At 55.4% G+C, this 25,803-nt stretch overlaps 2 protein-coding genes across 8 annotated transcripts; one reads left to right on the top strand and one right to left on the bottom strand.

The window, feature by feature from the left end:
* Positions 1-1,020: 1,020 nt before the first annotated feature.
* Positions 1,021-11,148, bottom strand: LOC310657568 (uncharacterized protein C2orf81 homolog; the record flags this gene model as incomplete). 6 transcript variants are annotated; one of them, XM_083398430.1, is made up of 5 exons in its annotated part: positions 1,021-2,088; positions 4,677-4,883; positions 7,289-7,510; positions 8,953-9,015; positions 9,873-10,205. In XM_083398430.1, 5 exons carry the CDS (start codon positions 10,203-10,205, stop codon positions 1,102-1,104), a joined length of 1,812 nt encoding a protein of 603 aa, XP_083254556.1. In that variant the 3' UTR covers positions 1,021-1,101. The 6 variants fall into 6 exon arrangements, with proteins under 6 accessions (XP_083254556.1, XP_083254557.1, XP_083254561.1 ...); XM_083398431.1 differs by having other exon boundaries at positions 9,888-10,205; XM_083398435.1 differs by having other exon boundaries at positions 9,862-9,932.
* Positions 10,194-24,810, top strand: WDR54 (WD repeat domain 54; the record flags this gene model as incomplete). 2 transcript variants are annotated; one of them, XM_083398596.1, is made up of 10 exons in its annotated part: positions 10,194-10,330; positions 14,561-14,800; positions 16,848-16,910; positions 17,076-17,142; positions 18,636-18,692; positions 19,385-19,512; positions 20,233-20,333; positions 20,704-20,866; positions 21,497-21,571; positions 23,268-24,810. In XM_083398596.1, 10 exons carry the CDS (start codon positions 10,328-10,330, stop codon positions 23,397-23,399), a joined length of 1,029 nt encoding a protein of 342 aa, XP_083254722.1. In that variant the 3' UTR covers positions 23,400-24,810. The 2 variants fall into 2 exon arrangements, with proteins under 2 accessions (XP_083254722.1, XP_083254721.1); XM_083398595.1 differs by lacking the exon at positions 10,194-10,330 and adding an exon at positions 11,212-11,274.
* Between the last annotated feature and the right edge of the window lie 993 nt (positions 24,811-25,803).

Genomic DNA, 25,803 nt, shown 5'->3' with positions numbered 1-25,803 from the left:
GGACAAAGCTCTGAATGGGGGGTGGTCCATGGGGTGCCCTCCACAGCGCCCAGCAGCTCAACCCAGCAGCCCCTAGATTATCTCCTGCACAAATGGCCTCTTCTCAACTCAAAGGCACAGTGAACAAGCCACCGGCCCTCAATGAGTGAAGGAGGATTCATGATGGGCCCCATGAAGGAGCTTTCACCCCAGCCAGCCAGCCCCCCTCCTTTCCCAAAAAAACTTTGTTCCTGCCCCCCTGTGCCTCAAGGGAGGAGCCACCCCACTGGCTAGGAAAGCTCTCGGCTGAAACCCAGCTAGGCCTGCTTGTGTCTTGGGGTCCCCCCTTCCCCCCTCGCCTCAATCTGTGGAGGCAACCAGGCCAGAAGGATAGCCCTGGGGCTCCAGGAACAGCACTGGTGCCTCTGAGCACATGCAAAGTATTTCTCTCTGCAAAGTAGCCCCCGGAGCACACCTGGGACTGGAGGCAGGGCTTCTGGGCCAGAGCATAAGGTTTCCAGGCAGGCCTGGGCCCCAGAGCCACTCCCTTTTGCAAATTAAACACACAACGGTCTGCTTGGGGTGTGTGTGTGTGTGTGTGGATTTGGCTGCTACCCGGAGAACCTGCAGCAGCCAACAATTATTTATTAAATTTATATACCACCCTCCATCCAAAGGCCAGTTTGCAACGGAAAACCACAAAATGCGGAACAAAATAATTAAAAAACAATGACCATCGCCTCAACCCTGCAGGCACATTAAAAGGTCACAGTGTAAGAGCCAAAGGCTGGTTGGAGAGGAGCATTTTTGCCTGGCTCCTGAAGATATGTAGCAAAGGCGCCAGGTGAACACCCCTAGCGAGTGCATCCCACAAGCGGGGAGCCACCTCCGAAAAGGCCCCGTTCTCGTGTTGCCACCCTCCAGACCTCTCCCAGAGGAGTCCCACAAAGAAGGGCCTCAGAGGGCGGGGTCTGGCTTGCTTCCTACGGGGAGAGGCGGGAGGTGTTGCGGTGGTGAAGCAGACAACAAGAGAAACCAGGCTCCAAAAACCTCTCCGTTTATTAAGTTACAATGAGATCAAAGGGGTGCAGGGGGGGGTCAGGGAGGGCAGGGCTGTGCCGATCAGAGGGCAGCTCCCGGGCGCAAGCGGGGCAGAGGCTTGGGCTGCTGGAGGATGTGCTGCCGGCTGGCGGTGGGCACCCGAAGGCACATGGGGTGCAGGTTCCCCGGCCCCTCCTTGGCCTCCTCCGGGTGCGCATGGGGAGAGATCTTCTCCCGGACGCCACCCACACACCGGAGGGTCACCCCCGTGGCCAGCTGCACCGTCTGGGTCAGCAAGTTGGGCTTGACGAAGACGAAGCTGGTGGGCTGCAGGACCCCTCCGGCCGGGCTGGGCGGCTGGGCGGCCTTCTCCGCCAGGCTCCTCCGCACGCCCAGCAGCCTCTCGCCGTGGGCGCTGCCCTTCTCGGCCGGGCCCCTGGCCAGCTTGGGGGCTCTGCGCCCCGAGACGGTCTTCAGGGCCTCCTGCTGCTGCGACTCCACCTCCGGGTCCACCACCTCCGCCGAGGGCTTGACCCAACGCTTGGGCAGGCCGGAGGGCTCCAGGCGCGGCGCGGCGGTGATGTTGCCCGCCTGGTCGTAGAAGACGTCCCGGGTGTTGGGCGGGCGGCCCAGCTGGATCCGCAGCAGGTTGCTGCAGGAGAGCGGCAGGAGGCACGGGCGCGAGGCCTCCTCCACGGGCATCTGGGAGAGCTGGCGCAGGAGCAGCTCCTTCTCCGAGCCGGCCAGCGGCTTCACGATGTCGCTCAGCCGGGAGGCCTGCAGGGGCCCGTAGTAGGCCTGGGGGCCCAGCCTGCTCTTGCAGGGCGGCAGGGGGGCGATGGACACCAGGTGGGGCAGCTGGCTTCCGAACTTCAGCACCGCCTTGCTGCTGCGGGACCGGGTGGGCCGCACCTCCTTCAAGGACTCCTGGGCCAGCTTCTCTGCCTCCCCCCTGGGGGTCCCCAGGGGGAAGCCCTGAGCAGCAATATCAGAGGGCCCTGCGGGCTCCTCTTTGGCAACGGGGGACTCCTCCGGGAGGTGAGGAACTTCCTCTGGGAGTCTGGGAACCTGGAGGAGAGACGTTGGCCAAGTCAGCCGACGGACCAGAAGATCAGCACCCCAACTTGAACATTGTTAGGTAAAGGGACCCCTGACCGTTAGGTCCAGTCACGGACGACTCTGGGGTTGCGTGCTCATCTCGCTCTATAGGCCGAGGGGGCTGGCGTTTGTCCGCAGACAGCTTCCGGGTCATGTGGCCAGCATGACTAAGCCGCTTCTAGCGAACCAGAGCAGCGCACGGAAACGCCGTTTACCTTCCCGCCGGAGCGGTACCTATTGATCTACTTCCACTTTGATGTGCTTTCGAACTGTTAGGTTGGCAGGAGCTGGGACCGAACAACGGTAGCTCACCCCGTCGCGGGGATTCAAACCGCTGACCTTCTGATCGGCAAGCCCTAGGCTCTGTGGTTTAGACCACAGCACCAGTCGTGTCCCTTGAACATTGTTAGCGACCTTTAAAAATGACAATATCCGTCTGAGACAAGAAGGACCAATCCCTTTTCTTTCATGAGACGCCCGAGAACTTGTTGGCCCAATCTGGAAATCTCTGGAACACTTGCAAAGGTCGCATTGGAGAAAAAAGCTTTCAGGGAAACGGACCGAGGAAGTTAAAGCCTTGAGCTTGGAAGAGACAGTTTCACGTGGCACTATGTCCATTACAATGGCATCCACCAGAGTTGCATCTGAACCTTGGAAAAGATGCTTCTCTGTAGGACTCTCTGGTTTGGGGAAATTGGGCGAGGAGGGGAAGTTGCTTACTAAGGGGGATTGTAGTCTCACCTTCTGGCGGTTCCCTCACTGCGAGAAGCCAAGTTACAGAGGGCTAGGCAGAGGGCCTTCTTGGTAGTGGCTCCCGCCCTGTGGAATGCCCTCCCAGCAGATGTCAAAGAGATAAACAACTACCAGACTTTTAGAAGACATCTGAAGGCAGCCCTGTTTAGGGAAGCTTTTAATGTTTAACCAATTAAAAACATTTAAGAACACAAGCCAAGGGGCTAGAAGCCAGCCTGTTGGACTGGGTGGGAGAAGCTGACTGGTTATAATATCATTATTATTTATTAATTGTATACACCGCCCTTCCTCGAGAAACAACAGGGCATTTTACAACATAAAATAAAAAATTCATGGGGTTGGGGGTTTTTTGTGCAATGTTTTGAAAGACTCGGCTTTGCTGCTATGGTAGCAGAGCTGTTTGGACAGTGAAACAGTCTCCCTTGGGAGATGGTGGACTTTCCTTCCTTGGGGGTTTTAAGCCGAGGTCGGGGATGCTTGAGCCGAGATTCCGGCACTGAAGGGGCTGAACTTGATGACTCTCAGGGAACTCGTTCAACTCTATGGTTCTGTGACTCTAAGGTGAGCCTCAAAACTGGGGGTTCAAAGAGCAAAATCAAGACATCTGCCCGCACACTGGGGTCCAGCTCCGAGGGCCTTCTGCCAGTTCCCTCCCTTTCCAGGGAGTCAGGCAGGGGACATTCCCAACCCGACTGCTCTGCCCGGGGCTGGCAAACTGCAGAGGGATAGAGGCAGTTCAGGTGAAAGGGCAAAGCGTGAACTTTTGCTGGATGGCTGTGCCAAATGGGGAGGGATTTTCAAGGCTTGTGCCGCTGCCAGAATGCTGTGGGTCCAGGAGGAGGTGAACAAGGTAACTTGCGGCTCTTTGACAGCCAAGGCCACCTGCTCGCTTCCTCTCTGAAATGAAGTCATTCTGCTGGGACTTGGCGGTCAACTACACCAGCCTCCAGGACAGGAAGAAACTGCAGCTTCCGGGCCAGGGATACAGAGTCCATCTTGCGCAGTATTTGGCAGGGAGTTTCTCCCAGCCCTAACCAGAGATGCTGCCACTGGGGCCTGAACCCAAAGCCTTCAGCTCCAACACGGAGCTCCGGCCCTCCCTGGAGGACGCAACACCTCACGAGAGCAGCAGGGAAGCTGCAGCATGATGCTGCCATGCCACATTTGCCGCAACATCCCAGGGAGACCTTCAACCTGCGAGGAACTAAGCCCATCATGCACTGGGGTGGGGGGCAAAATTAGTTTTCAATTATATCACCAGCTCAACACTGCAATATACTGATATATCACAATGTCTGACACAAAGATGGAGCTACGCAGAGGCTCTGGCCGGATTCATGCTAGTTCCTGCACTGTGATTTTTGGATAGCGCACATGCAGCATGATTTGCAATACAATCAGAATACAATCATGATTTGCAGCCAATCAGAAGCCGCGGAAGCCCCGTCAGACGTTTGCAAACCGGAACAGTCACGTCCGGGTCTGCGGCGTTCAGGATCCAAGGTATGGGTCAAAAATGGTGAAACGGAGGTCGTGATATGGTTTTGGACAATATATCGATATACCACCCAGCCCTATCATCAGCTGAGGCCTGCAGCCTTCTCTGCGGGCCAAGCACCCCCCGTCCCTTCTGCCCTCCCGGCAGGATCTGTCCTCTGGGGCCCCTGGTCCACTCAGCCCTCTTCTGGATGCCTCCCTGACCCCCCCCCAAAGCGTTACTGGAAGGACCTCGAATTCATCAGCCCCAGCAGGATGATGCTGCACCTTGCCCGCCCGGCAGGTGTGCCAGCCCGCTGCCCTCCTACCTGTGGCTCCTCCGGGCGTGGCATGGCTTGCAGCACAGGCACAGAGCCCTGGGCCCAGGAGTCGGTGATGCCGGCCACAGGCTCCTCGTCCTCCTGCCAGGTGGGCTCCGCGGGCACCCCGGCCTCGCCCTCGTCTCGCACCAGGAAGCGCCACTCGATGATTTGCAGCATGGCGTCCCGGGCCTGGGTGATGACGTAGGGGATGCACTGGGGAGGGGGCAGAGCGGAGGGTGAGCAGGAGACCGGGGGGTGCAGAGGGTCTGGCAGGGTCCCCTCCAAGGCTCACGCCCCCCTAGCCAGTCTGGAAACCCCAAGGAGAGAAACACACACACACACTGCGCTCTCCCACAAACAGCCCAGCTCTGAGCATCAGAGTCAGAGCAGCAGGCAAGAAGCTCAGGCTGAGGGGCGAGATTCGCACCCGTGGCACATGCACACCTGGTTGGCCTCTTTCAAAAGGCCAGGCCATCAGGCTCCTTGATACGGGATGGACACCTTCAGCCCAGCCCTTTCAGTGCCTGCCAAAAATGCTGGGATTCCTGCATTGCAGCGGGCTGGACTAGATGGCCCTCGGGGCACCCTTCCAACTCTGCAGTTCTCTGATTCCAAGCTGTTTGCAACAGCTGGGCTAAGAAACGAAAAATGTTGTTGTTGTTTAGTGGTGTCCGCCTCTTTGTGACCCCCTGGACCAGAGCACGCCAGGCCCTCCTGTCTTCCACTGCCTCCCTCATGTTAGTACCTTCGAGAACACTGTCCCACCATCTCGTCCTCTGTCGTCCCCTTCTCCTTGTGCCCTCCATCTTTCCCAACATCAGGGTCTTTTCCAGGGAGTCTTCTCTTCTCACAAGGTGGCCAAAGTCTTGGAGCCTCAGCTTCACGATCTGTCTTTCCAGTGAGTACTCAGGGCTGATTTCCTTCAGAATGGAGAGGTTGGATCTTCTTGCAGTCCATGGGACTCTCAAGAGTCTCCTCCAACACCAGAATTCAAAAGCATCCATTCTTCGGCTATCAGCCTTCTTTGTGGTCCAGCTCTCACCTCCATACATCACTACTGGGAAAACTATGGCTTGAACTATACGGACCTTTGTTGGCAAGGTGATGTCTCTGCTTTTTAAGATGCTGTGTTAGTGCCAATCATTCTTATTCTTGATAGAATCACAGACTGGTGGAGCTGGAAGGGACCCCGAGTCATCCAGTCATTTAGTTCAGCCCCCTGCAATGCACCAGATCACACATGACAGGTGACCCTCCATTTATATTTATATTTATCTTGTGTTTTTCAGGGTGGCTTACAGAGAAAGCGAGAGAAAAGGTTAAAAGCATAAAATGATAATCATTAGGAAGCTCCCCGCGGAGTACAGGGTCAGGTTTAAGGTTTTGACCTTTAAAGTCCTATGCGGCCTGGGACCCTCGTACCTACAGGACCGCCTCTCCCGGTATGCTCCGTGGAGGGCCTTAAGGTCCACAAATGCCAACACTTTGGAGGTCCCAAGTCACAAAGTGGTTAGATTGGTCTCAACTAGGGCCTTTTCAGTACTGGCCCCAACTTGGTGGAACGCTCTGTCCCAAGAGACCAGGGCCCTGCGGGACTTGACATCTTTCCGCAGGGCCTGCAAGACAGAGCTGTTCCGCCTGGCCTTTGGTTTGGACTCAGTCTGACCCTTGTGTTTCCCTCCCCTTACGGTTTTGATCTATGGGCTACTTTTAAAATGAGGCTGCATTTTAAAAGGTAGAAGTAAAGGGACCTCTGGCCATTAGGTCCAGTCGTGGCCGACTCTGGGGTTGCGGTGCTCATCTCGCTTTATTGGCCGATTTAAATTGCATTTTAACCTGTATTTTAAATTGGTGGTTTTTTTCCTATTATGTTTTTACTGTAATTTTACTGGTGTTAGCTGCCCTGAGCCCGGCTCTGGCCGGGGAGGGTGGGGATATAAATAAGTATTTAAAATTATTATTATTATTAAAGTTATTATTATATTAAAATGCAAATAGCAATATATATATATATATATATATATATATATATATATATATATATATATATAAAATATGGGGAAAGAGACCCCTAAGTCCAGTCGTGGACGACTCTGGGGTTGCGGGCGCTCATCTCGCTTTACTGGCCGAGGGAGCCGACGTACAGCTTCCGGGTCATGTGGTCAGCATGACTAAGCCGCTTCTGGCGAACCAGAGCAGCACACGGAAACGCCGTTTACCTTCCCGCCGGAGCAGTACCTATTTATCTACTTGCACTTTGACGTGCTTTCGAACTGCTAGGTTGGCAGGAGATATAAACATAAAAGACCTATTAAGAACAGAAACAGCAGCACCAATACTGCCTTCTCCGAAGGTGAACCCAGCTGGACAAAGTGGGCCATCACTGAGGAATAAAGCAGAAGAGAATCAATCACACAGTCCATCATTTGAAAAACAACACTTGCCCCCAAATGCCCCCCAGCTTCTATATCTGAGTTTCTAACGCTGCTCAGTCCTTCTCTCTTTCCTAGAAGGCGACGGGCCTGGAGTTTGAAACCGAAGGGCTTCTGGCACGCAGCCAAGGCCCCGAACAGCAGCCTCCTCACCCTGGAAGGCAGCGCTGCCCAAAGAAGACTCACCTGCCTCTCCAAATAGACCTTGAAGCACGCCTCCAGGACCTGATCCATCAGCGCTGCCAGGATGTCGCCCACGTGATCCTCGGCTTCCTCAAAGCCCAGCAGGGAGAACCAGTCTCCTTCCGTCAGGCGCCCTGGGACGATCTCTACCTGGGGGAGGGGCACCGTGGGCGGGCGCGACCTCTCCGCCCGGGACTTCGCCAGGGTCACGCGGGACGTCATTTTCTGCGGGGAAAACCGAACGCGCCTCTCAGAGTCATTTCTTGAGATGGGCGGGGGGGAGCAAGGAACAGCTCTGCGCCTGGTCCTCGGGAACGGCGCTGGTGCCAACCAACGCTCCCGTGCCCTTGCCCTCCCTGATTCCCGAAAGGGGTGCAGGGGGACTGGGGTGAGAAAGGAAGGATCTTCCTTGGTTTTTCAGTTCTGGGAGGGAAGCTCTGGGTCCCAGCACCATCTCTGGGAGGAAATGATACTCAGCACCTGAGGCTGGCATGGGCTGCAGGGACAAGGTGAAGGGCCCTGCCTGCAGGCTGGCGTAGCTTAGGGAGCTGGTTCCCCGCAGCTCACACCATTGGTCCACCCAGCCTGGGACACCTACTCTGGGGGTGGGGGAGTGGCAGCAGATTCCCAGGATCTGCAAGGAGCCAAAGATGCCCTGGAGGGATTCTGGGGGCTTCTGCACACACCATAGGATGTTCTATGAGTTCTGGGCCCTTTCCAGCTTTGGGCAAAGGGGGTCACAGCTCTGTAGGGTCCCTGATGGGGGTTCTGGCTGCCTCTTGCCTCTGCCACATGGACTCCCATCAATGGAGTATGGATTGAATAGCAGGAGAAGAGACCACCAGCAGCAGGATCAGGCCAAAGGGGGGGGGGATCGTGTCCCTGATCTCACAGTGGCTGGCCAGATGCCCCAATAGGAAACCCGCAAGCAGGATTCGCACACGGGATCCCTCTCCCCTCCTGTAGTTTCCAGCAACTGGGATTCAGAAGCATTGCAGAGCAGAGGCATTCTGGGCTAGCAGCCATCCACAGCCCTCTCCTCCTCCACGGATTTGTTTGATCCTCGTGATGAAAGGCAGTAATTTAATTAATGACATTAATTTAAAATTCCTGCGCTGCTTTTCAATTAGAAAAGGAACGCGGCTCATGCAGTGATAGCGTGTAGCAACTGGCAATAAGATAAGCATCAACAGTCGCCATCATGGCTGAAGACACCAGGAACCAATATGGAGGGAGAGGCTGTGCAGCATAATGGTTAGAGCAGGGGTCAGCAAGGTTTATCTTGCCTGGGCCGGATCGGTCCTGCGGAGATTCCTCCGTGGGCTGGATTGTGCGTGCGCCTGTGGTTTTGGGCGTCTGCACATGCACAGAAGCAATTTTGGGCACCTGCGTCTGTGCAGATTCAATTTTTGGTGCCGCGGAAGCAACTCCCTGCACCGCATTGCAACAGTTTAGTGCAGTGCATGAGCGGGCATCTCAGTTTGGGGGCGGCTTGTGGGCTGGTCAAACGACCTCCACTGGCTGCTTCCGGCCCATGGGCCTTAGGTTGCTGACCCCTGGGATAGAGTGTCAGACTCTGACCTGGAAGACCAGGGTTTGAGTCCCCACTCAGCCAGGAAGCTCAGTGAGTGACCTTGGGCCAGTCCCTAACTCTCCGCCTCACCTACCTTGCAGGGTTGTTCTGGGGATTCAGTGAGGAAGAGGAGAGCCGGGCATACCTCACGGACCTCCTTAGACCAAAGGTACAATCGAGGAAATAAATAAGAGAAGGTTAGGGAAAGTCCGGGAGAAGAGGGAAATTTCCCCACGGGTGGTGAAAAGATCCTCCAGCTGGTGCCAGCCTTATCTCTGCAGGAAGAACATTTGACAGGATGGGGGCCAAGGACTTCAATGGCAGGAAAACAGAAGCAGAGCAGCCAGCAGGGGGCCGGGTGTCCCTGGCGTGACAGCTCAACCTCAGGCCCGGAGAGGGAACCCAGGCATCCGGCTGTGTCCGCTTGCTGGTCGGAACTGGAAGCGTCTGAGTGGGGATCGCAAACGAAAGACAAGAAGAAATCAGTTCTTACAAGAAACCGCACCCAGAATCCTCAGCTGACGGCCGATCACCTGCACAATTTCAACTTGACACAGCTGACAGCTGCTTTAAATCGTGGGCATTAAAAACACGGATGGCAGAGAGCTTAAAAGCTCTTTTGTGCTGCAAAGACGCTGAGAAAAAGAGGTTTTAACTTTGTAGGGGTTTTTTTTGGGGGGGTGGCGGCGGCTCGAAACTCATTCCACACAGCACCCCCATGTTGCACGAGCAGTTCAAATGGGGTGGCGCAACTATGCACACTTCTGTGTTACTTGTGCCATCCCAGAACATAAGCCATGCGCAAGATGCAAGATGCAAGTGACCTGTAACCTGTCACCAACTCCTCTGCCCCCCGGAAAGGAAACAAAGCGAAACCAATTCAGCTGTGATGAAACCGCCGGGACTGAAGGACCCCCCCCCCAAAGCACCTGGGTCACCCTGCACCTCTGGGTTTCCACCCCTTTCTTTGCCAATTTTTACCTCCTTTGGGAGGGCCCCCCACCTGCTGCCCACCTGAGGGAGGCTCACCTGCAGCCGCTCTGGACCGCAGAGTCCCAGAGCGGAAGCCCAGTCCACCAACCGCCAGACCATTCCAAAGAACCCACAAAGCTCATTGTTCTGAGAACAGTGAGAACAGAGAGGAGTTGAAGGGAGGAGAAGCCGCCAGGGCCCCAGAGCAGCGGTTGCCATGGGGCCAGCTAGCAGGACCCCCTCCAGGGGATCGGCAGCCCAGCACCCGCCACCAGCAGGACCAAGGGTCAGGGGGGAGGATGGAAGCTGCAGGCCATTGCCAGGGGACACCCCAGGGGTGAAGGCCAAGGGGAGAGCAGGGCAGCTGGAGCTCATGCGGAAGAGACGCCCGGGCAGCTGGAAGATTCAGGAGAGATGAAAGAAAGGCGGGGAGATAAACTGTGGAACTCGCTGCCACAGGAGGAAGGGATGACCACTAATCGAGATGGCTTTAGAAGATGGTAGGACATCTTCCAGGGGTTGGACTAAACGACCCCGGGTGTCCCTTCCACTTCTGCAGTTCTACGTTACAAGTAAGAAACCAAGAGGAAAGGAATTTCATCAAGGAATGGGAGAAATTTGTGGGAGATTTGAATACATAGAAGTTCATTAGCGGGATCAACGTAAGACAAGCAGTTAAAAGTAAGGCTATAGAAATATTAGGAAGTAATCAATAGATGGACTAACGTAGGAAATGCAGCATTTTAAAATAAAATTATAAGAAGCCGCAAAAGCAGTGAAGGGAAGTCAAAATAGATATGCTTAGTGGGAAAATATTTGCTTTGCATGCCTCTGAATCCCAGGTGCTGGAGCCGCAGGAGGGGAGCGTTGCTCTTGTGCTTGGGCCGTGTTTGTGCTTTTCCCATTTGAGGAATCTGGATTAGACCCAGAGGCCTAATCCAGCCGAAGGCTCTTCTCCGCCGATTAATATTCTGATTATTGGGGCCACCAGAACCTGAGATCCGGAACCCTGGAGTCGGAAGGGGCCCCGGAACTCTTCCTTCCAGCCTCCTGCACGGCAGGGCGCTGGGCTGATTGACCCTAGAAGCAGGGGCTGGCGAGGGACCCCCCGAGGTCATCCATCCCACCCCGCCGCCGCGCAGCAGGGCTCTCGGCCGAGCTCCTCCCGGCCTGGCCGGCCCCCGGGCTCCCTCCCGCCCCGGCCCCGCGCCCCGCGCCCTCACCGCCAGGCTGAGGAAGGTGGAGGAGACTTCGCGCAGAGACGGGCGCGCCCCGCGAGACGCCGCCAGCAGCCGCGTCGCCATGGCAACTCCGCCTGCCCGCCCCGCGCCGCGCCCGCCCGGCCACCGTCGTGACGTCAGCGCGCCCGGCCGCCGTCTCCATGACAGCGCGGCAAGCGGGCCGGAGGAGGAGGAGGAAGAGGCGGCGGAGGAGAAGGCGGCGGGTGAGGGGCGCCGCGGGCCGGGAGGGGGCGGCGGGGGCCGGGAAGAGCCGGGACGGGAGCGGGAGAGTGACTCGGCCGCCTGGCCGGTGGGCGGGTCCTCCGGACGCCCCGCCCCTGTTCCTGAGCCCCGGCCCTGAGGAGCTAGATGTCGGCGTGCGGGGAGGCAGGGAGAGAGCGGAGGGGAGCCTCCTGGGCCTCTCGAGCCCGCCTTTCTCCCCCCAGCACAACCCCCCCCCGGCGAGGGAGGGCGGGCAGAGAGGCAGCGACGCCCCCTCTGCGAGGTGAATTTGAACCCAGGTCTGTCTCCGACAGGGACGCGGGTGGCGCTGGGGGTTAAACCACAGACTGGGCCAGCGCTCTGCACATGCTCAGGAACGCTCTGGGGCTGAGGTCTGGCTCTGGAGGACACTCAGGAGAGTCATGGCCCTCTCCTGAATGAGGCTGGAGGAAAGAAGATGGGGGATTTTTTGCTGCCATGAACTTCCTTCTGTCCCAAGACATAATAATAATAATAATAATAATAATAATAATAATAATAATAATAATTTATTTATACCCTGCCCTCCCCAAGCAAAGGCTGGGCTCAGGGCGGCTAACACCAGCCAGGAAGACCAGAGCAAAACAGCAGCCAGGAGGCTTGGTCTTGATTGAAGACTGTCGCGACAGGACTCCCACCTGCCACCAGGTGGAACAAGATGGAAACCCCAAACAGAAGAAGACCCCAACTTTTATTAGCTGCTCATCCCCATGTTAGGGATGCGGGTGGCGCTGTGGGTTAAACCACAGAGCCTAGGGCTTGCTGATCAGAAGGTCGGCGATTCAAATCCCCATGACGGAATGAGCTCCCGTTGCTTGGTCCCAGCTCCTGCCAACCTAGCAGTTCGAAAGCACGTCAAGTGCAAGTAGATAAAGAGGTACCACTCCGGCAGGAAGGTAAATGGCGTTTCCATGCGCTGCTCTGGTTCGCCAGAAGCGGCTTAGTCATGCTGGACACATGATCCGGAAGCTGTACGGTGGCTCCCTCAGCCAGTAAAGCGAGATGAGCGCCGCAACCCCAGAGTCGTCCACAACTGGACCTAATGGTCAGGGGTCTCTTTACCTTACTTTTTCTGACACCCCAACCCCAACCCCGACACCCGAGACCTCAGTCAGGCACCTGCAAGAGCAGCTCCCGAAGCATAGCTGTCAGCGTTTCCCTTTTCTTGCGAGGAATCCTATTCGGAATAAGGAAGTTTCCTTTTAAAAAAGGCAAACGTTGGCAGCTATGCCCGGAAGGCACAGAGGGCCAAAGGGGGCCCGGAGGGAATTGCCAGCAGGAGCCCCTGGCCCATCTCTCTCTCTAGAGGCTGGAAGTGTTCCTGAGGGGTGCTCAGGGTGCCAGACCCAGGTTCAAATCCTCCCTCGGGCATGGATTTTGGTGGGCAGCCCTTGAGCATCTCTGCATCGCCTCCCTTTGCAGGGTTGCTGCGGAAACACAACAGGGAAGGGGAAGAAATGTGCATAATAATAATAATAATAAATTTTTTTATTTATATCCCGCCCTCCCCAGCCGAAGCCGGGCTCAGGGCGGCTAACAACAATCAAATAATCAAACAATCAAATAATCCAACATTCTAAAAACATTTCATTATAAAAATTAATTAAAATCAAATTAATGGCAACCGTTAAGCAAAATTCTGTGCAGGTTGCCAGAGGAGGGAGTCAGGCTGGGCCCTGACCAAAGGCCTGGTGGAACAACCTTGAGCCCCCTGCCAGCCAGCTGGTGCAGAGGGACTTTCTGGCGGATCAGGCCCTGCTTAGTTAGGGCAGGGAGGCGGCAGAGGGAGGCAGCTGGGCTTCTGCAGCTGATGAAGCCACAGGAAGGCTCCCGTCCCCCTTGCGTGGCTCTGGGCTTGCGTGCAGCTGAGGCTGAGCCAAAAACAGGCAACGGATCCCGAGGGACGAAGTGCAGGGCACCCAGAGTCCTGGCCTGCTCCCTCCCTCCCTCCCTCCCTCCCTCCCTCCTCATACATGCCTGCAGGCGTTCCTTTTCTTTCATGCATGCGCATTTAAAACAAAACCAGTCAAGAATCTTGTGCATGTCCGGCAGATTTGTTATGGCGTTTTCCCTTGTGGATCATGAATCCAGCGCCTGACGCTCGATGTGTAATTTTGATGCCACACGGGAGTGTGAAAGTCAAAACGAAACAATATAAATAAAATAAATAAATAAATTCCTGCCAGTAGCACCTTAGAGACCAACTAAGTTAGTTATTGGTATGAGCTTTCGTGTGCAAAGATTTGGTTAGGGAATGTTGGAGTTAAATGGCAGTGAAGTGGAAATTGTAACCACCCGATATTTCAGTTGGAGCGTAAGTGTATGCAAAAGAAGCACAGGGACGCTTTGCCTGGAAGATGATGATGATAATAATAATAATAATAATATATTTATACCCCACCCATCTGGCTGGGTTTCCCCAGCCACTCTGGGCAGCTCCCAACAGAATATTAAAAACAGAATAAAACATCAAACATTTAAAAAATGGAGCCAGGGCGGCTCCTAACAGCCTCAGGGGCCACGGTGCAGAAGATGTCACAGCAATCCTGGCAACTCAGGTAGTCGTGGTGGTCCAGGGCTGCAGAACCTGTGGAGGACTCCTCAGACCTTCATCGAATTGTAGAGTTGGAAGGGAACCCAGGGGCCATCTAGTCCAACCCCCTGCAACGCAGGAATCTCAACTGAAGCATCCATCCTAGGTGGACACCATCATGGCTGAACTGCAGTTCCCATCATCCCTGACCATTGGCTGCACCGGCTGGGCCTGATGGGAGTTGTAGTCCAGTCCTGGAGGCCAGTACTTCAACGTTCTGCCCGGACATCGAGGTCCAGCACTGAGGGCCTTCTGGCGGTTCCCTCGCTGCGAGAAGCCAAGTTACAGGGAACCAGGCAGAGGGTCTTCTCGGTGTTGGCACCCGCCCTGTGGAACGCCCTCCCATCAGATGTCAATGAGAAAAACAACTACCAAACTTTTAGAAGACATCTGAAGGCAGCCCTCTTTAGGGAAGCTTTTAATGTTTAACAGGTTATTGTATTTTAGTGTTTTGTTGGAAGCCGCCCAGAGTGGCTGGGGAAACCCAGCCAGATGGGCGGGGTATAAATCAATTATTATTATTATTATTATTATTATTATTATTATTATTATTACCTGGCTGGCTCGCAAGTTGTGCTGCTGCCCGTCTCGGGGGCCTTTCTCTGCCTCTTGGCCTCATGCCCCTTCTCTCTCCCCCCCCCACTTTCCTCCTCCAGTCTCCCCCAAGCAGGATGTACCGAAAGGAGAAGAGCATTTTGCTGAAGGACAGCAGCCTGGCGCTGTACAACAACATGAGCGTCCTGCCCCTCCCGGCCAAGCAGCTCACCTACTTTGCCAGCGTGCATGGCACCACCGTCAACATGGTGAGCGCCTCCGACGACGGCCTCAGCTTCTCCCACCGCCAGCTGCAGGCCAAGGAGGGCAGCCTGGGCGTGGGGGCCTCCATCATCACCCAGGTAACGGGGCAGGCTGGCAGGGAGGGAGGGAGGGAGGGAGGAGAGCCCGTCCCCAGCTCCCTGCCCAATCAATGCCCCACAGGGCAGCTGCTCTTCCGCTGTCACTGAGAAGCCAATATCGGCACCCTGAGGCGTCAACATTGGCCAGCCCAGAACATGCTGATCGAAAGGGCGCTTGGAACAGGCTGGGGCAGAGAGGAATCTGCCTGGCCAGAAGTGCAGGGCTTTATTCATTTATTTATCTATTTTAATTGTGTTTATTTTATTAACGTATAAAACACATGTACATATAGAACACATACATATACATTTACATAATACAGTGGTAGCTTGGGTTAAATACTTAATTTGTTCTGGAGGTCCATTCTTAACCTGAAACTGTTCTTAACCTGAAGCACCACTTTAGCTAATGGGGCCTCCTGCTGCTGCCGCACCGCTGGAGCATGATTTCTGTTCTCATCCTGAAGCACAGTTCTTAACCCGAGGTATTATATCTGGGTTAGCAGAGTCTATAACCTGAAGCATATGTAACCTGAAGTGTAAGTAACCCAAGGTATCACTGTACACGTACACAACACACTACCTTATTTTCATAACATAAAACATACCTACATTACTCTATATGCTACCTACCTACACTGTACATATCAACATACCTACACACCTCACGGACACCCACCAAGTGACTTGACTTCCAGCCGTTCTTGTTACGCTACTTTATTTTTCCAACTAGCTTATACGCATTTCACTATTTCCTCTAATCTCTTCTTCTGTCTTAACTTTACTCTCACTCTAATCATTTTCTGGATTCACTCAGTATCTGTCAAAAATTTTACTTTTTCCACATAAATTTTGATGTACAGTGGTACCTCAGGTTACATACGCCTCAGGTTACAGACTCCGCTAACCCAGAAATAGTGCTTCCAGTTAAGAACTTTGCTTCAGGATGAGAACAGAAATCGTGCTCTGGCGGCACAGCAGCAGCAGGAGGCCCCATTAGCTAAAGTGGTGCTTCAGGTTAAGAACAGTTTCAGGTTAAGTACGGACCTCCGGAACGAATTAAGTACTTCACCTGAGATACCACTGTATCCCTTAAAGATAGCCCACTCCTCATTCACTTTTTGTGCCATATCTCCCCTTATCCTCCCTGTTAGTTCAGCAATATGGAAGTATTCCATCATTTTAGATAACCAGTCTGTTTTAGTTGGGACACTGCTGCTTTTCCAATTTTTGGCAATCAGCAACCTTGCCGCCGTAGTTGTGAAGTGCAGGGCTTTATTTAAACTTCACCTAAAACCTTTCTATCAGAGTCCTAGTCCAGAATTCACAAAAGGAACAGCAGTGCCTCTGAGCCCGTGCAGAATGCCTTTCCTTCACTATTGAGCCAGTCGCTGGCCCCTTTCTAGGCCTGCCTTGGCTCTGTGGTGTGGCTTGTGGGCGTGGTGGCATCTCAGGCAGCCTCCGTGGGTCTCCTTGCCTTGCTGCCCACAGACGTAGAATCACAGAACTGTAGCGGTGAAAGGGACCCCATGGAGTCATCTAGTCCAGCCCCCTGCAAGACAGGAATCACAACTGAAGCATCCCTGACCAATGGCCATCCAACTGCTCTGCTTAAACACCTCCAAGGAAGGAGAGTCCAGCACCTTCCACTGTTGAATGGCCCTTGCCACTAGCAAGTTGAGGAGCGGAGTCCTCCTCTGTCCCTCAAGGAGCTGGCGTCCTTGCATCCCAGCTTTCGTGGGGCAGGCTGGCACTTCCCTCACCTCTGACAGGTGACGGAGGACGAGGAAGTCCACAGAAGACCCCTCGCCCAGAGCTTGGGAGAGGAGACGGTCTCTTTGGGCCCCAGGTGGACAGCTCAGTGCTGGGCCAGGTGATGGCTGCATTTGCTCGAGAGGGAGGGAAGAGTTGGAAAGCGCTTTGCACGCGCTCTGAAGCCTTGCCTTCCTCCTTCATCTCTGTGCTTTCCTCTGTGGCCACGGGGAAGCGGGCGGGGGGCAGAGAAGGGCATCTTCCTGCTTCCTCTCTTTGCACCCTTGTCTTCCAGGCTGCCTGGTGTGTCCTCCCTTCCCGGGTCCTCTTGGTTCTGACTTCACGGAAGGGGATCCAGGTGAGAAATGGAACCGGGGGCCACGGAAACCTCTGCCCTAGAAAGGCCCCCAGCCGGTGACCTTCCAGACCCACCCCGTCTTCTGGGATGTGGACCGGCCCCCAGGAACCGCCTGCTGGCTTCTTCAGCGCCTCTTACCTTCCTCTCTCTGCTCTTTCCCCCAAGATGTACGAGTCGGACGGGTCCATCATGGTCTACTGGCATGCCCTGGAGGGCATGGAGTCACCTCCAGGTACCCTTTCTATTCCTGGCAGGAGGCAGGAGGGAGGGAAGCGCACCTGCTTTCAAGGGCAAAAGGGGGCTTGCCATATTTCAAACAGTGAAAATCCATTGAGCTTTCCTATCTCAAGCTGCAGCAATAGCAGGTTCCACCTTTTTGATCCAAGACAGGAGATATTCCCCTCCCTTTAAAAAAAAAATAATACATTTCAACAATAAGTACAACAAGTTATCTCAGTCCTGTGGAACATGCTGCCACTAGATATTCAGTGGGTGCCTTCTGTGCCAACTTTTAAACAACTGCTGAAAGCCTTTCTATTTTGCCAGGCCTATGCAGTCCATTAAGAAGTCCTGTATTTTTCGCTCCATAAGATGCACTTTTTTCCTCCTAAAAAGTAAAGGGAAATGTCTGTGCGTCTTATGGAGCGAATGCGTGGTCCCTGGAGCCGAGTCGCCCAGGGGCAAAAAGCAGATGGTGCTTTTTTTTTAGAAAGAGGGTAGGGGGTGTTGAAACAAAGCAGCTGATTGGCAAGTGATTGGGACGGGGGGAGGTAAAAGCACAAGGATCCTCAGGATTTTTGCATTGGGTCAGCCCAAATTCACCATCAGATCACATAGCATGCCCATGGCTACAGCCTGCACCAAAAAAATCACACATCCACTGTTTCGTGGGGCCACAATGGTGCAAAAATGTGGTTACAAAGCACGGGTCCACATGGATCCTCAGGATTTTTGCATTGGGCTACCTCAAACTCACTGTCAAATCACATATCATGTCTGTGGCCACAGCATGAACCACAAAAATCAGACATCCACTGTTTTGTTCAGAATATTTTTTTCTCGTTTTCCTCCTCTAAAAACTAGGTGCATCTTATGGTCAGATGTGTCTTATGGAGCGAAAAATACGGGTCCATCTTTCCACAATGCTCTGTCGATGTTTGTTTTTAATTTATTTTTGCTTTTAACTTGTTTTTAACTTTTTATTAATCTGTTGCTCGTTTCATGTAAGCCACTGTGAAATACTTTTATGATGCAGCAGTATATAAATACTTCTATAGACAAAAAAAACCCCAAACATCACATTTCCAAAAGCAGATCTATAAACAACCCACTTTTCTTAACTACTGGAGACCAGTTACCCGTGGGGCAGATTTGTAGTTTGGAATCCTCCCGTCTCCTATTCCCGTAGGTCCCTTCTCTTTCCCTCTAGTCCTGATGTCTTCTCTGAAGTTGTGCCTCAGCAGGTCTGAGAAGAAGCAGAGGCCTCGGAGCTGAACCTTTAAGAAGCCCACCTCTTTCCTGAATTTGCATGGATTCCTCCTGCTGGGGTCGTGGCCTTGCACACCTCCAAACCCGTGAGGGGCGAGTAGCAAGGCACCTCCCTGGCACATGCCTCCTGCCCGTTTGGAGGGGTGCACTTCCACGCCCAGGGAGCTCTGGGGCAAACACCCCCAGCCAGCCCTGGGCCTCTGCGGCCGCCTGACCTCTGCATTCTCTCCTTTCCAGGGAAGGCTGTGTTTGCTCGTGGGATCGCGGCAACCGGGCAGCGCTTCGTTTGCGTAGGTGAGGAAGCAGCAAGGAAACGTGGGGGGGGGTGAGGTCAGGGGAGGAGACCTGAGCAGAGTCAAAGGCACTGCTGGGCGGGGGGGGCACCCCATTGCTGTCGACCCCCTGAGGACGTGCCATGCCTGAAGCCTCACTTTGCTGTGTCAGTGGCAGCCGCTGCAGAAGGGATTGGCGCCATGGTTGAATTTCACGGAGACACGTTTGGCCAGGGGTCGTCAACCTAAGGCCCATGGGCCACAAGCAGCCCATGGGGGTCGTTTAACTGGCCCACGAGCTGCCCCCAAACTGAGCTGCCCGCTCAGCGAGTCCCTGCGCACTGCACTAAACCGGCATGGCACAAGGACTCGCTTCCACGGCACCGGAAATCGCGATCCAGTCCATGGAGGGATCTCCGCTGGAGTGAACCGGCCCAGGCGAGGTAAACCTTGCTGACCCCTGCGTTGGGAATGGATAGCTAGTGGCCCTGCTTTGCGGAGTCAGCCAGGATCGCCATCGAACTCCAGAGGACTTATTTGCCCTGCACGAAGGCCAGTTCCCCTGGGAGAGGGCTGCAAGGAGGGCTGGTGCGGAATGGGTGGCCCCCGTGAGCTCACCTGGGCAGGTGGGAGGATGCTCTTCCGCAGGTGAGGTGAAACCGGCCCACCTGGGCCTGCTGCTTCAGAAGCCCCTCGCCTGCCTTCCCTCTGCAGGGACGTCCCTGGGGTCGGTCCTCGTCTTCGACGTCCCCGCCAAAGGCACCAACATCACGCTGAGCGAGGTCCTTGAGAAGCACTGCGACTCCATCACTGACATTGCCGCCGAGCTGTGCGAGCAGCCGGTAAGGAGGAGCCGGGAGCCGCCGGGTGGGTGCCGCTCCCCCCACAGGGCCCCCAAAGCCCCCTGCTCGGGGGGAGCTGCTGCTGCTGCTGCTTCGCCTGGACATGGTCTCGCCTCGCCTCAGGCGCTGCTATCGCCATGGGCTCGTTGGGAAGCCAGTGGAGTCCCATTTTGGCCCCAGGCGCTTTGCACCCAGTCCTTTGGCCCGAGTTAAAAGCTGGCTTGTTTCCAGGTCCAGCTGCGCTGCTTTGATGCTCCCGCAGAGTGTGCCTGGGTTAGGGGTGCTTCAGTTGGCACTGCCAACCCCTCTCCCCACTCTGGTAAGGCCTGGTGTGAAGTCTGCACAGCTGGCTTTCCAGGCTCACTGCGGGGGCACCCTAGGAGGAGGGTCATTGCAGGGTGCTTCTGTGGCAACCCAAGAGGTCATTGCCCAAGGCACGGGTCCCCCAAAGGTCATCTAGTCCAACCCCCTGCAAGGCAGGAATCTCAGCTGAGGCATCCCTGGCAGGGGGCCATGCCGTGTTGTGACAGAAGTCCTGCAAACTTTTAACACGGAGCAAGCATTACCCTCAGCAGCGCCTGGCGCCCAGCTAGGCGCTTGCCTTCCTGCCTAGAGCAGCAGCGACTGTTCTGCACCTCCTCCTTGTGGGCTTTGCCCGGGTGCAATGCTGCCAGGCGTCGTGGGGGCAGGGAGCTGATTCTGCCCTTTCTCCTGCTGCAGGAAGGCGTGCCTGATTTGGTGACGGCAGATGACTCTGGAGCCTTGTGCGTCTGGTTTTCCGGAGAGAAGTTCACGCTGGCCAACAAGATCCCAGCTTCTGAGTAAGCGCAGAAAGAGAGGGGCCTGCTCTGGGTACAAGGATTTGGCCCTCCTGAAAGCAGTCAGCCCCGAGAGAGATGGAAACAAAGCCTTGACCGTTCTGGCCATGGGGGGGGGGGCGGCTAATGGCCCTGAACCCAGCCCAGCCCTGCCCCACTCCAGGGCCTGAGCAGAAGCAGGCTGGCCCCAGCCTCTCCCACTGGCCTGCCTTGCTCCAACCAGGCACCTTTCCCAGTCCTGTCCAGAGGTGCCCCTGGGGGTCAAGCCTGGGGGCCCCTGCATGTCCAGCGGTTGCTCTTGCCCCCCCCCCCTGAGCAGCAGCCTTCCCCCTGGCACAGGAGCCTCACCCAATACCCACCCCCCCACGCCCAGGTGCACCTGCTCCTCCGTCAAGCTGTGGAACGGCATCATCGCGGCTGGTTACGGCAACGGGCACATTCGCCTGTACGAGGCAGCAAGCGGGATCCTGCGAGCGGAAGTCCGTGCTCACGCCCGCTGGATCTATGCCCTGGACCTGGCGCCCCTCTCGGGGAAGGTGAGTCTGTCCTGCGTTTGAGGAAGCCGGGGTTTCTCCGGAGAGGGGAACGGTGGGGCAGGGCAGAGCCTCGCAGGTGCAGTAGACCGGGCAGAGTGAGCCAGGCACCATCGCATGCAAAAGGCGTCCTCTGACTGGGCCACTGACCTGCCAGGTTTGGGCAGGAGTGAGCCTGCACCAGTGGAACTCCTTGCCACGGGATATAGCAAAGACTAACAGTTCAGTGGCTTAATGAGGGATCCGTACGACCTGTGCCAAGGGGCTAGGAGCTCTGGTGGCAAAATTTCAGAGAGAGGATCTCTCCAGCGCTGCGCCCACCAGGAGGTGCCTGCTCTTGGCTGGGCTTCTGCTCCCTCTGCCTGGCACTGGCCGCCCTTTCCACGCGCTCTCGGTCACTCCTAAGGGAGCTTTCCCTCCCCCCAGGAGAGCTGCCCCAGGCCCAAGCCAGGGGGGTGTTATTGGGTGGTTGTTTATATTTTGAATATATATATATAGAGAGAGAGGTTTTTTATGTTGATATTTCTGTGAACCGCCCTGAGACCTCCAGGTATAGGGCTGTATATAAATTCAGCAAACGATAATCAATGGAGGGAGGTCCCAGCCCCACTGATGACTCCTCTCCCCACACAGCTCCTGTCGGTAGCAGAGGACTCCTTTGTGCAAGTCTGGAAACTGAGCCCCAGCCCTGACTCTGAGGGCATTGAGGTGAGGCTGGCTTGCCTGGTTGGGGGGCCGTCTGTCATGGATGCTTTCGCCAAGATTCCTGCATTTCAGGGGGTTGGACTAGATGACCCTTGGCTCCCTTCCGGCTCTTTAAATTCTCAGATTCCTCCAGGCACTTCTGCCAGGCACCCCCAGCCTCCTCCCAGGGGCATATCTCCTCTTGCTTGCCCACCCCACTTGCCCCCTGGATTGTGTTCCGTGGGGACTCTCCTCCACTGGATGTGGCTCCTGGGCTCAGCTGGGGGCTCGTCCATGCAACCCGCTTCCTCCTCCTGGGCCTCTGAGTTGGAGCTTGGCGGAAACAGGAGCACCCACGCTGACAATTGGGGGGGGGGGGCGCTGGCATTGTTCCCAAGCAGAGTTGCAGACCTTTCTGATTCGGCCAGTGGCTCTGCCTCTGTGTTCTCACAGAATCATAACCTTGACTCCCAGGACGTTTCCGAGCACAATTCAAAGTGTTGGTGCGGACCTTGAAAGCCCTAAATGGCCTCAGTCCAGTAGACCTGAAGGAGCGTCTCCACCCCAATGACTCAGCCTGGACACTGAGGTCCAGCTCTGAGGCCCTTCTGGTGGTTCCCTCATTGCGAGAAGTGAGGCTACAGGGAACCAGGCAGAGGGCCTTCTCGGTGGTGGCACCCGCCCTGTGGAACGCCCTCCCACCAGATGTCAAAGAGATAAACAACTACCTGACATTTAGAAGACATCTGAAGGCAGCCCTGTTCAGGGAAGTTTTTAATATTTAATGCTGTATTGTTTTTAACACTCAATTGGGAGCTGCCCAGAGTGGCTGGGGAAACTCAGCCAGATGGGTGGGGTATAAATAAATTATTATTATTATTATTATTATTATTATTATTATTATTATTATTATTGTTGTTGTTGGAAAGGACCCCCCCCCGGGCCACCTAGTCCAACCCCCTGCCATCCAGGAACATTCCCCTCCTAGGAACGCAGGAAGTTGTCTTATACTGGGCCAGCCTATCAGTCTACCATCCATAGCTGTCAGCCTTCCCTTTTTTTGCGGGAAATTCCCTTATTCCAGCGCTGCTTCCTGCTGCTATCTCAGATTGTTAGATATCCCATAGGCTGTCCCTGGGACAGGTGAGGCTGCTGATCCCTTATTTTCAAAGCTGAAAGTTGACAGCTGTGCTACCATCCCTAGTGCTGTCAACACTGGCATGCAGCAGCCCTTTAGGATTTCAGTCAGGGTCCCCTTCCAAGCCTCCCTGTGAGATGCCATTCGAGATGGAATCAGAGACCTTTTACCATGCAGAACAGTCTCTCTGCCCCTGAGCTTTAGCCCTTCCCATGGCAGCCCAACATTCCCCCCCCCCCCAAAAAAAATATAACATGGTGCTTCCTCCCCCACCTGTTTCCAAACGAACTGCAGAGCCTTGAAGCAACATCCTCGTTTGCTTTAAGCTGAGCAGCAGGTCTAGAGGGCAGAGGACGGAGGCTGCGGGAGCCCAGGGCCTCCCAAGGGCAACGAGGGGAGAGGAGGAGGAGGAGGATGAAAGGGATTTGGGTGGCTAATTCCCCCCCCCCCATGCCCCAGTCAGAAGCGGAAGAGTTGCAGCAAGCCCCCTGCTCTCTTCCTGGCCCTGCCAGAGGATGGGGGTCAGGGAGTTCCTCTAGGGTGGATACCCAGAATGACACGGTGCCCCCCATCTCTCCCCAGATTCAGCACTGCCACGCGGAATGCGTGACGGACACCATGATCTGCGGCGCCCGGTTCTGCAACCCCGAGGGCAGTGCCTTTGCGGTCACCGGCTTCGAGCTCAGCGAGATAATCCACTATGTCCTGGCGTAGCCCTTCCTGGCCGCAGGAGAGGGGACCATCTGGAGGCAGGCCTGGGGTGGGGGGGGGTGCGTCGGATAAAACAGAGGCTCTCTGGGCATCCTGCAGAGGGGGCTCAGGGAACAGGCATCAGGGGCCCAACTTGCCTCCCCCTTTTAGGGCCACAGCCCCCAAAACGCTCCCTTCCACTGTCTGCACTCCAGGGAAGGCAGGGAGCACAAATCCTCATGTGACCCCCCCCCCACCATTGCTCTCACCGTCATGCTATTCAAAGCCCCAAGGAGCTGATGTCTCTGCCTTGCCCCCCCCCCTTTACTCTGGCTCCAGAACCAGGGACACCACCGTCCTTACCCAGCGGATGGGGGAGAAGAGGCAAGAATATTTCCCAGGGCCTCACACTCACAGACCCAAAGAACTTGGGGGGGGGTGGAGAGAAGAAACTGCCCAGGCACTGAGAAAGGGGTGCAGGCTGGAAGAATGATTGCTTCCCCCCCCCCCGCCCCCCCCATATCTTAGTAATACATCCTCCTCCTCCTCTTAGAAAGGCCCTTGTCAAGGGTGGTGCTTGGCCCCAACCAGGCTGATCAAAGTTGGCAGCTGTCTCTGATGGAAGTGGGCTCCCATTGCCTAGACCCACGGGGTGCTGGGATCCAGGCTGAAGTGGCGCTTGGCCCGGAGGGGGCACAATTCTGAAAGGACCCTCCAGTTGCAGGCCTGCCCGCCCCCACCAGGCCTGGCCCTCCTACAGCTTCTCTCCCAGATACAAAGGGCCCAGTGCTGGTGGGAGACCCTGGCATGCCCCCACCCACCCTGCAGCCGCCTCTTGCTTGGGGTGGGGGGGGGGCACTAGTTTTCCCAGCTGGGCCACAGCTCAGTCCTGCTGTTCTCTGCCTCCCCCCAGGAGAGGCTACACAGGAGGGTCAGCCCACCGGGGGCCACATTTATTTATTTTTGACATCTATTGCTGTAGCAAGAAAGGGAAAGGAGAAGCTGAGCCGCAGTTCTTCAAGCCAACCATGCGCTGGGCAGGGAGTCATATTAGGCGGTTTCTTGTGCCAGGGAAAGAAGATGAGCCCAGCACCAAGACCCTCTTGCACCCCAGGGGCAGGACAGGACTCGTCCCCCCGCCTCCTGGCACTCTGATCACTAGCCAGCTGCCCAGCACCTTGCGGCAGGAGGGGGCAGGCCCCTGGCTCTCCCCAGGGTGCTGGACTCCGCATCCCGCCCCAGTCTCTGACGGACTGGAGAGTGGCAGGTTCCCCTGGCCCAAGAGCAGCGAGAAGCCCCCAGGAGGGTCTCCCGTGGGGGCAAGTCAGGTTGTGAATGTATTGTTGTTCACACGAGTTTTTTGTTCAGAGTTTTCGCCATTTTTGTCTACGAGCTGAACTGTGTTTTGCTAGATGAATAAAGATGTTAACTGCTAGCCGCCAGCGTGGAAGCCTTTGTCTGGTTTTGGAAAGGGAAAATGCCTCTTGCTTCTTCGCCCCACGGCCACAGCGCGTGTGCATACGGCGGCCTCACAGCTTGTGCGATTGCAGCTTTGCATGGGAGGCAGGAAAACGAATGAATGGGGGAGTCAGAAAGGGCAATTTTGAGACCTCACACACTCTTCCCAGAGGCCTGTAAGTGAGGCAGAGGGGAAGGCCCACCCCAGACCCGTAGGGATGCTCATGCTGGGAGTGGTTGGGGGGTTTCGTGGCTGTGCCCATTTGGCCTTTGCATGCGCATCCCCAGATCCAGACCCTGGCATAAGGTGCCAGCCCACTGGAGTGTGTGCCGAGTGCAGCGCAAGTCACAGCTCAGCCTTGGGCTTCCATGACTTTGGGCAGCTCTTCCTTTACCCTGCTGCAAAATGGGAATGCATATAATGGCCAGAGAAAAAACAGCCCCCTCCCGTGTCCGACATTGCTTTTGGCAGGATGACTGTTGCAGGAATTTATGTACCAGTTGGGGGGGGGTTGCCCCTCCAGCAGATATCACGCACATGCAGCCCACTACCAAAATCAGCACAATCACTTTCGTGACTTGTCCCCATAAAACACTTCATCACAGTTTCTTCCTATCTATTCAAAGGGCCTTTGCTGCAGGATACCAAATGGAAGAATTCACTGATAAATGTACTGGCTGCTGGGAAAACTTCAGAAATTCCTATAGACATGTGAGCTCAGCTACTCAGCAGTCCCTCTGCCTGAGGGATAATCCCTGGCCTCCTGTTACCTGAGTGCCAGACAGGTAGCCATTCCAGAAATAACAAACCCAGATGAAGACAAAAGGGTGTGATTAACTTGGCTGGGAAACAGGGAAATGTAAATATCTTTTTTGTTACACTTGATGGGTGTTTGGTGGAGGGCAAGGGGAACCAAGGGGCAGGATCCAGGATGCTCAGATTCCTGCCACCAGACCTCCCCTTTCCTGA

The sequence above is a fragment of the Podarcis tiliguerta genome (genome assembly GCF_965153285.1).
Source record: "Podarcis tiliguerta genome assembly, chromosome: 9".
NCBI lineage: Eukaryota > Metazoa > Chordata > Lepidosauria > Squamata > Lacertidae > Podarcis > Podarcis tiliguerta.
Note: the sequence above shows the minus strand (reverse complement) of the source record. Positions and strands in the feature narration are given on the sequence as shown.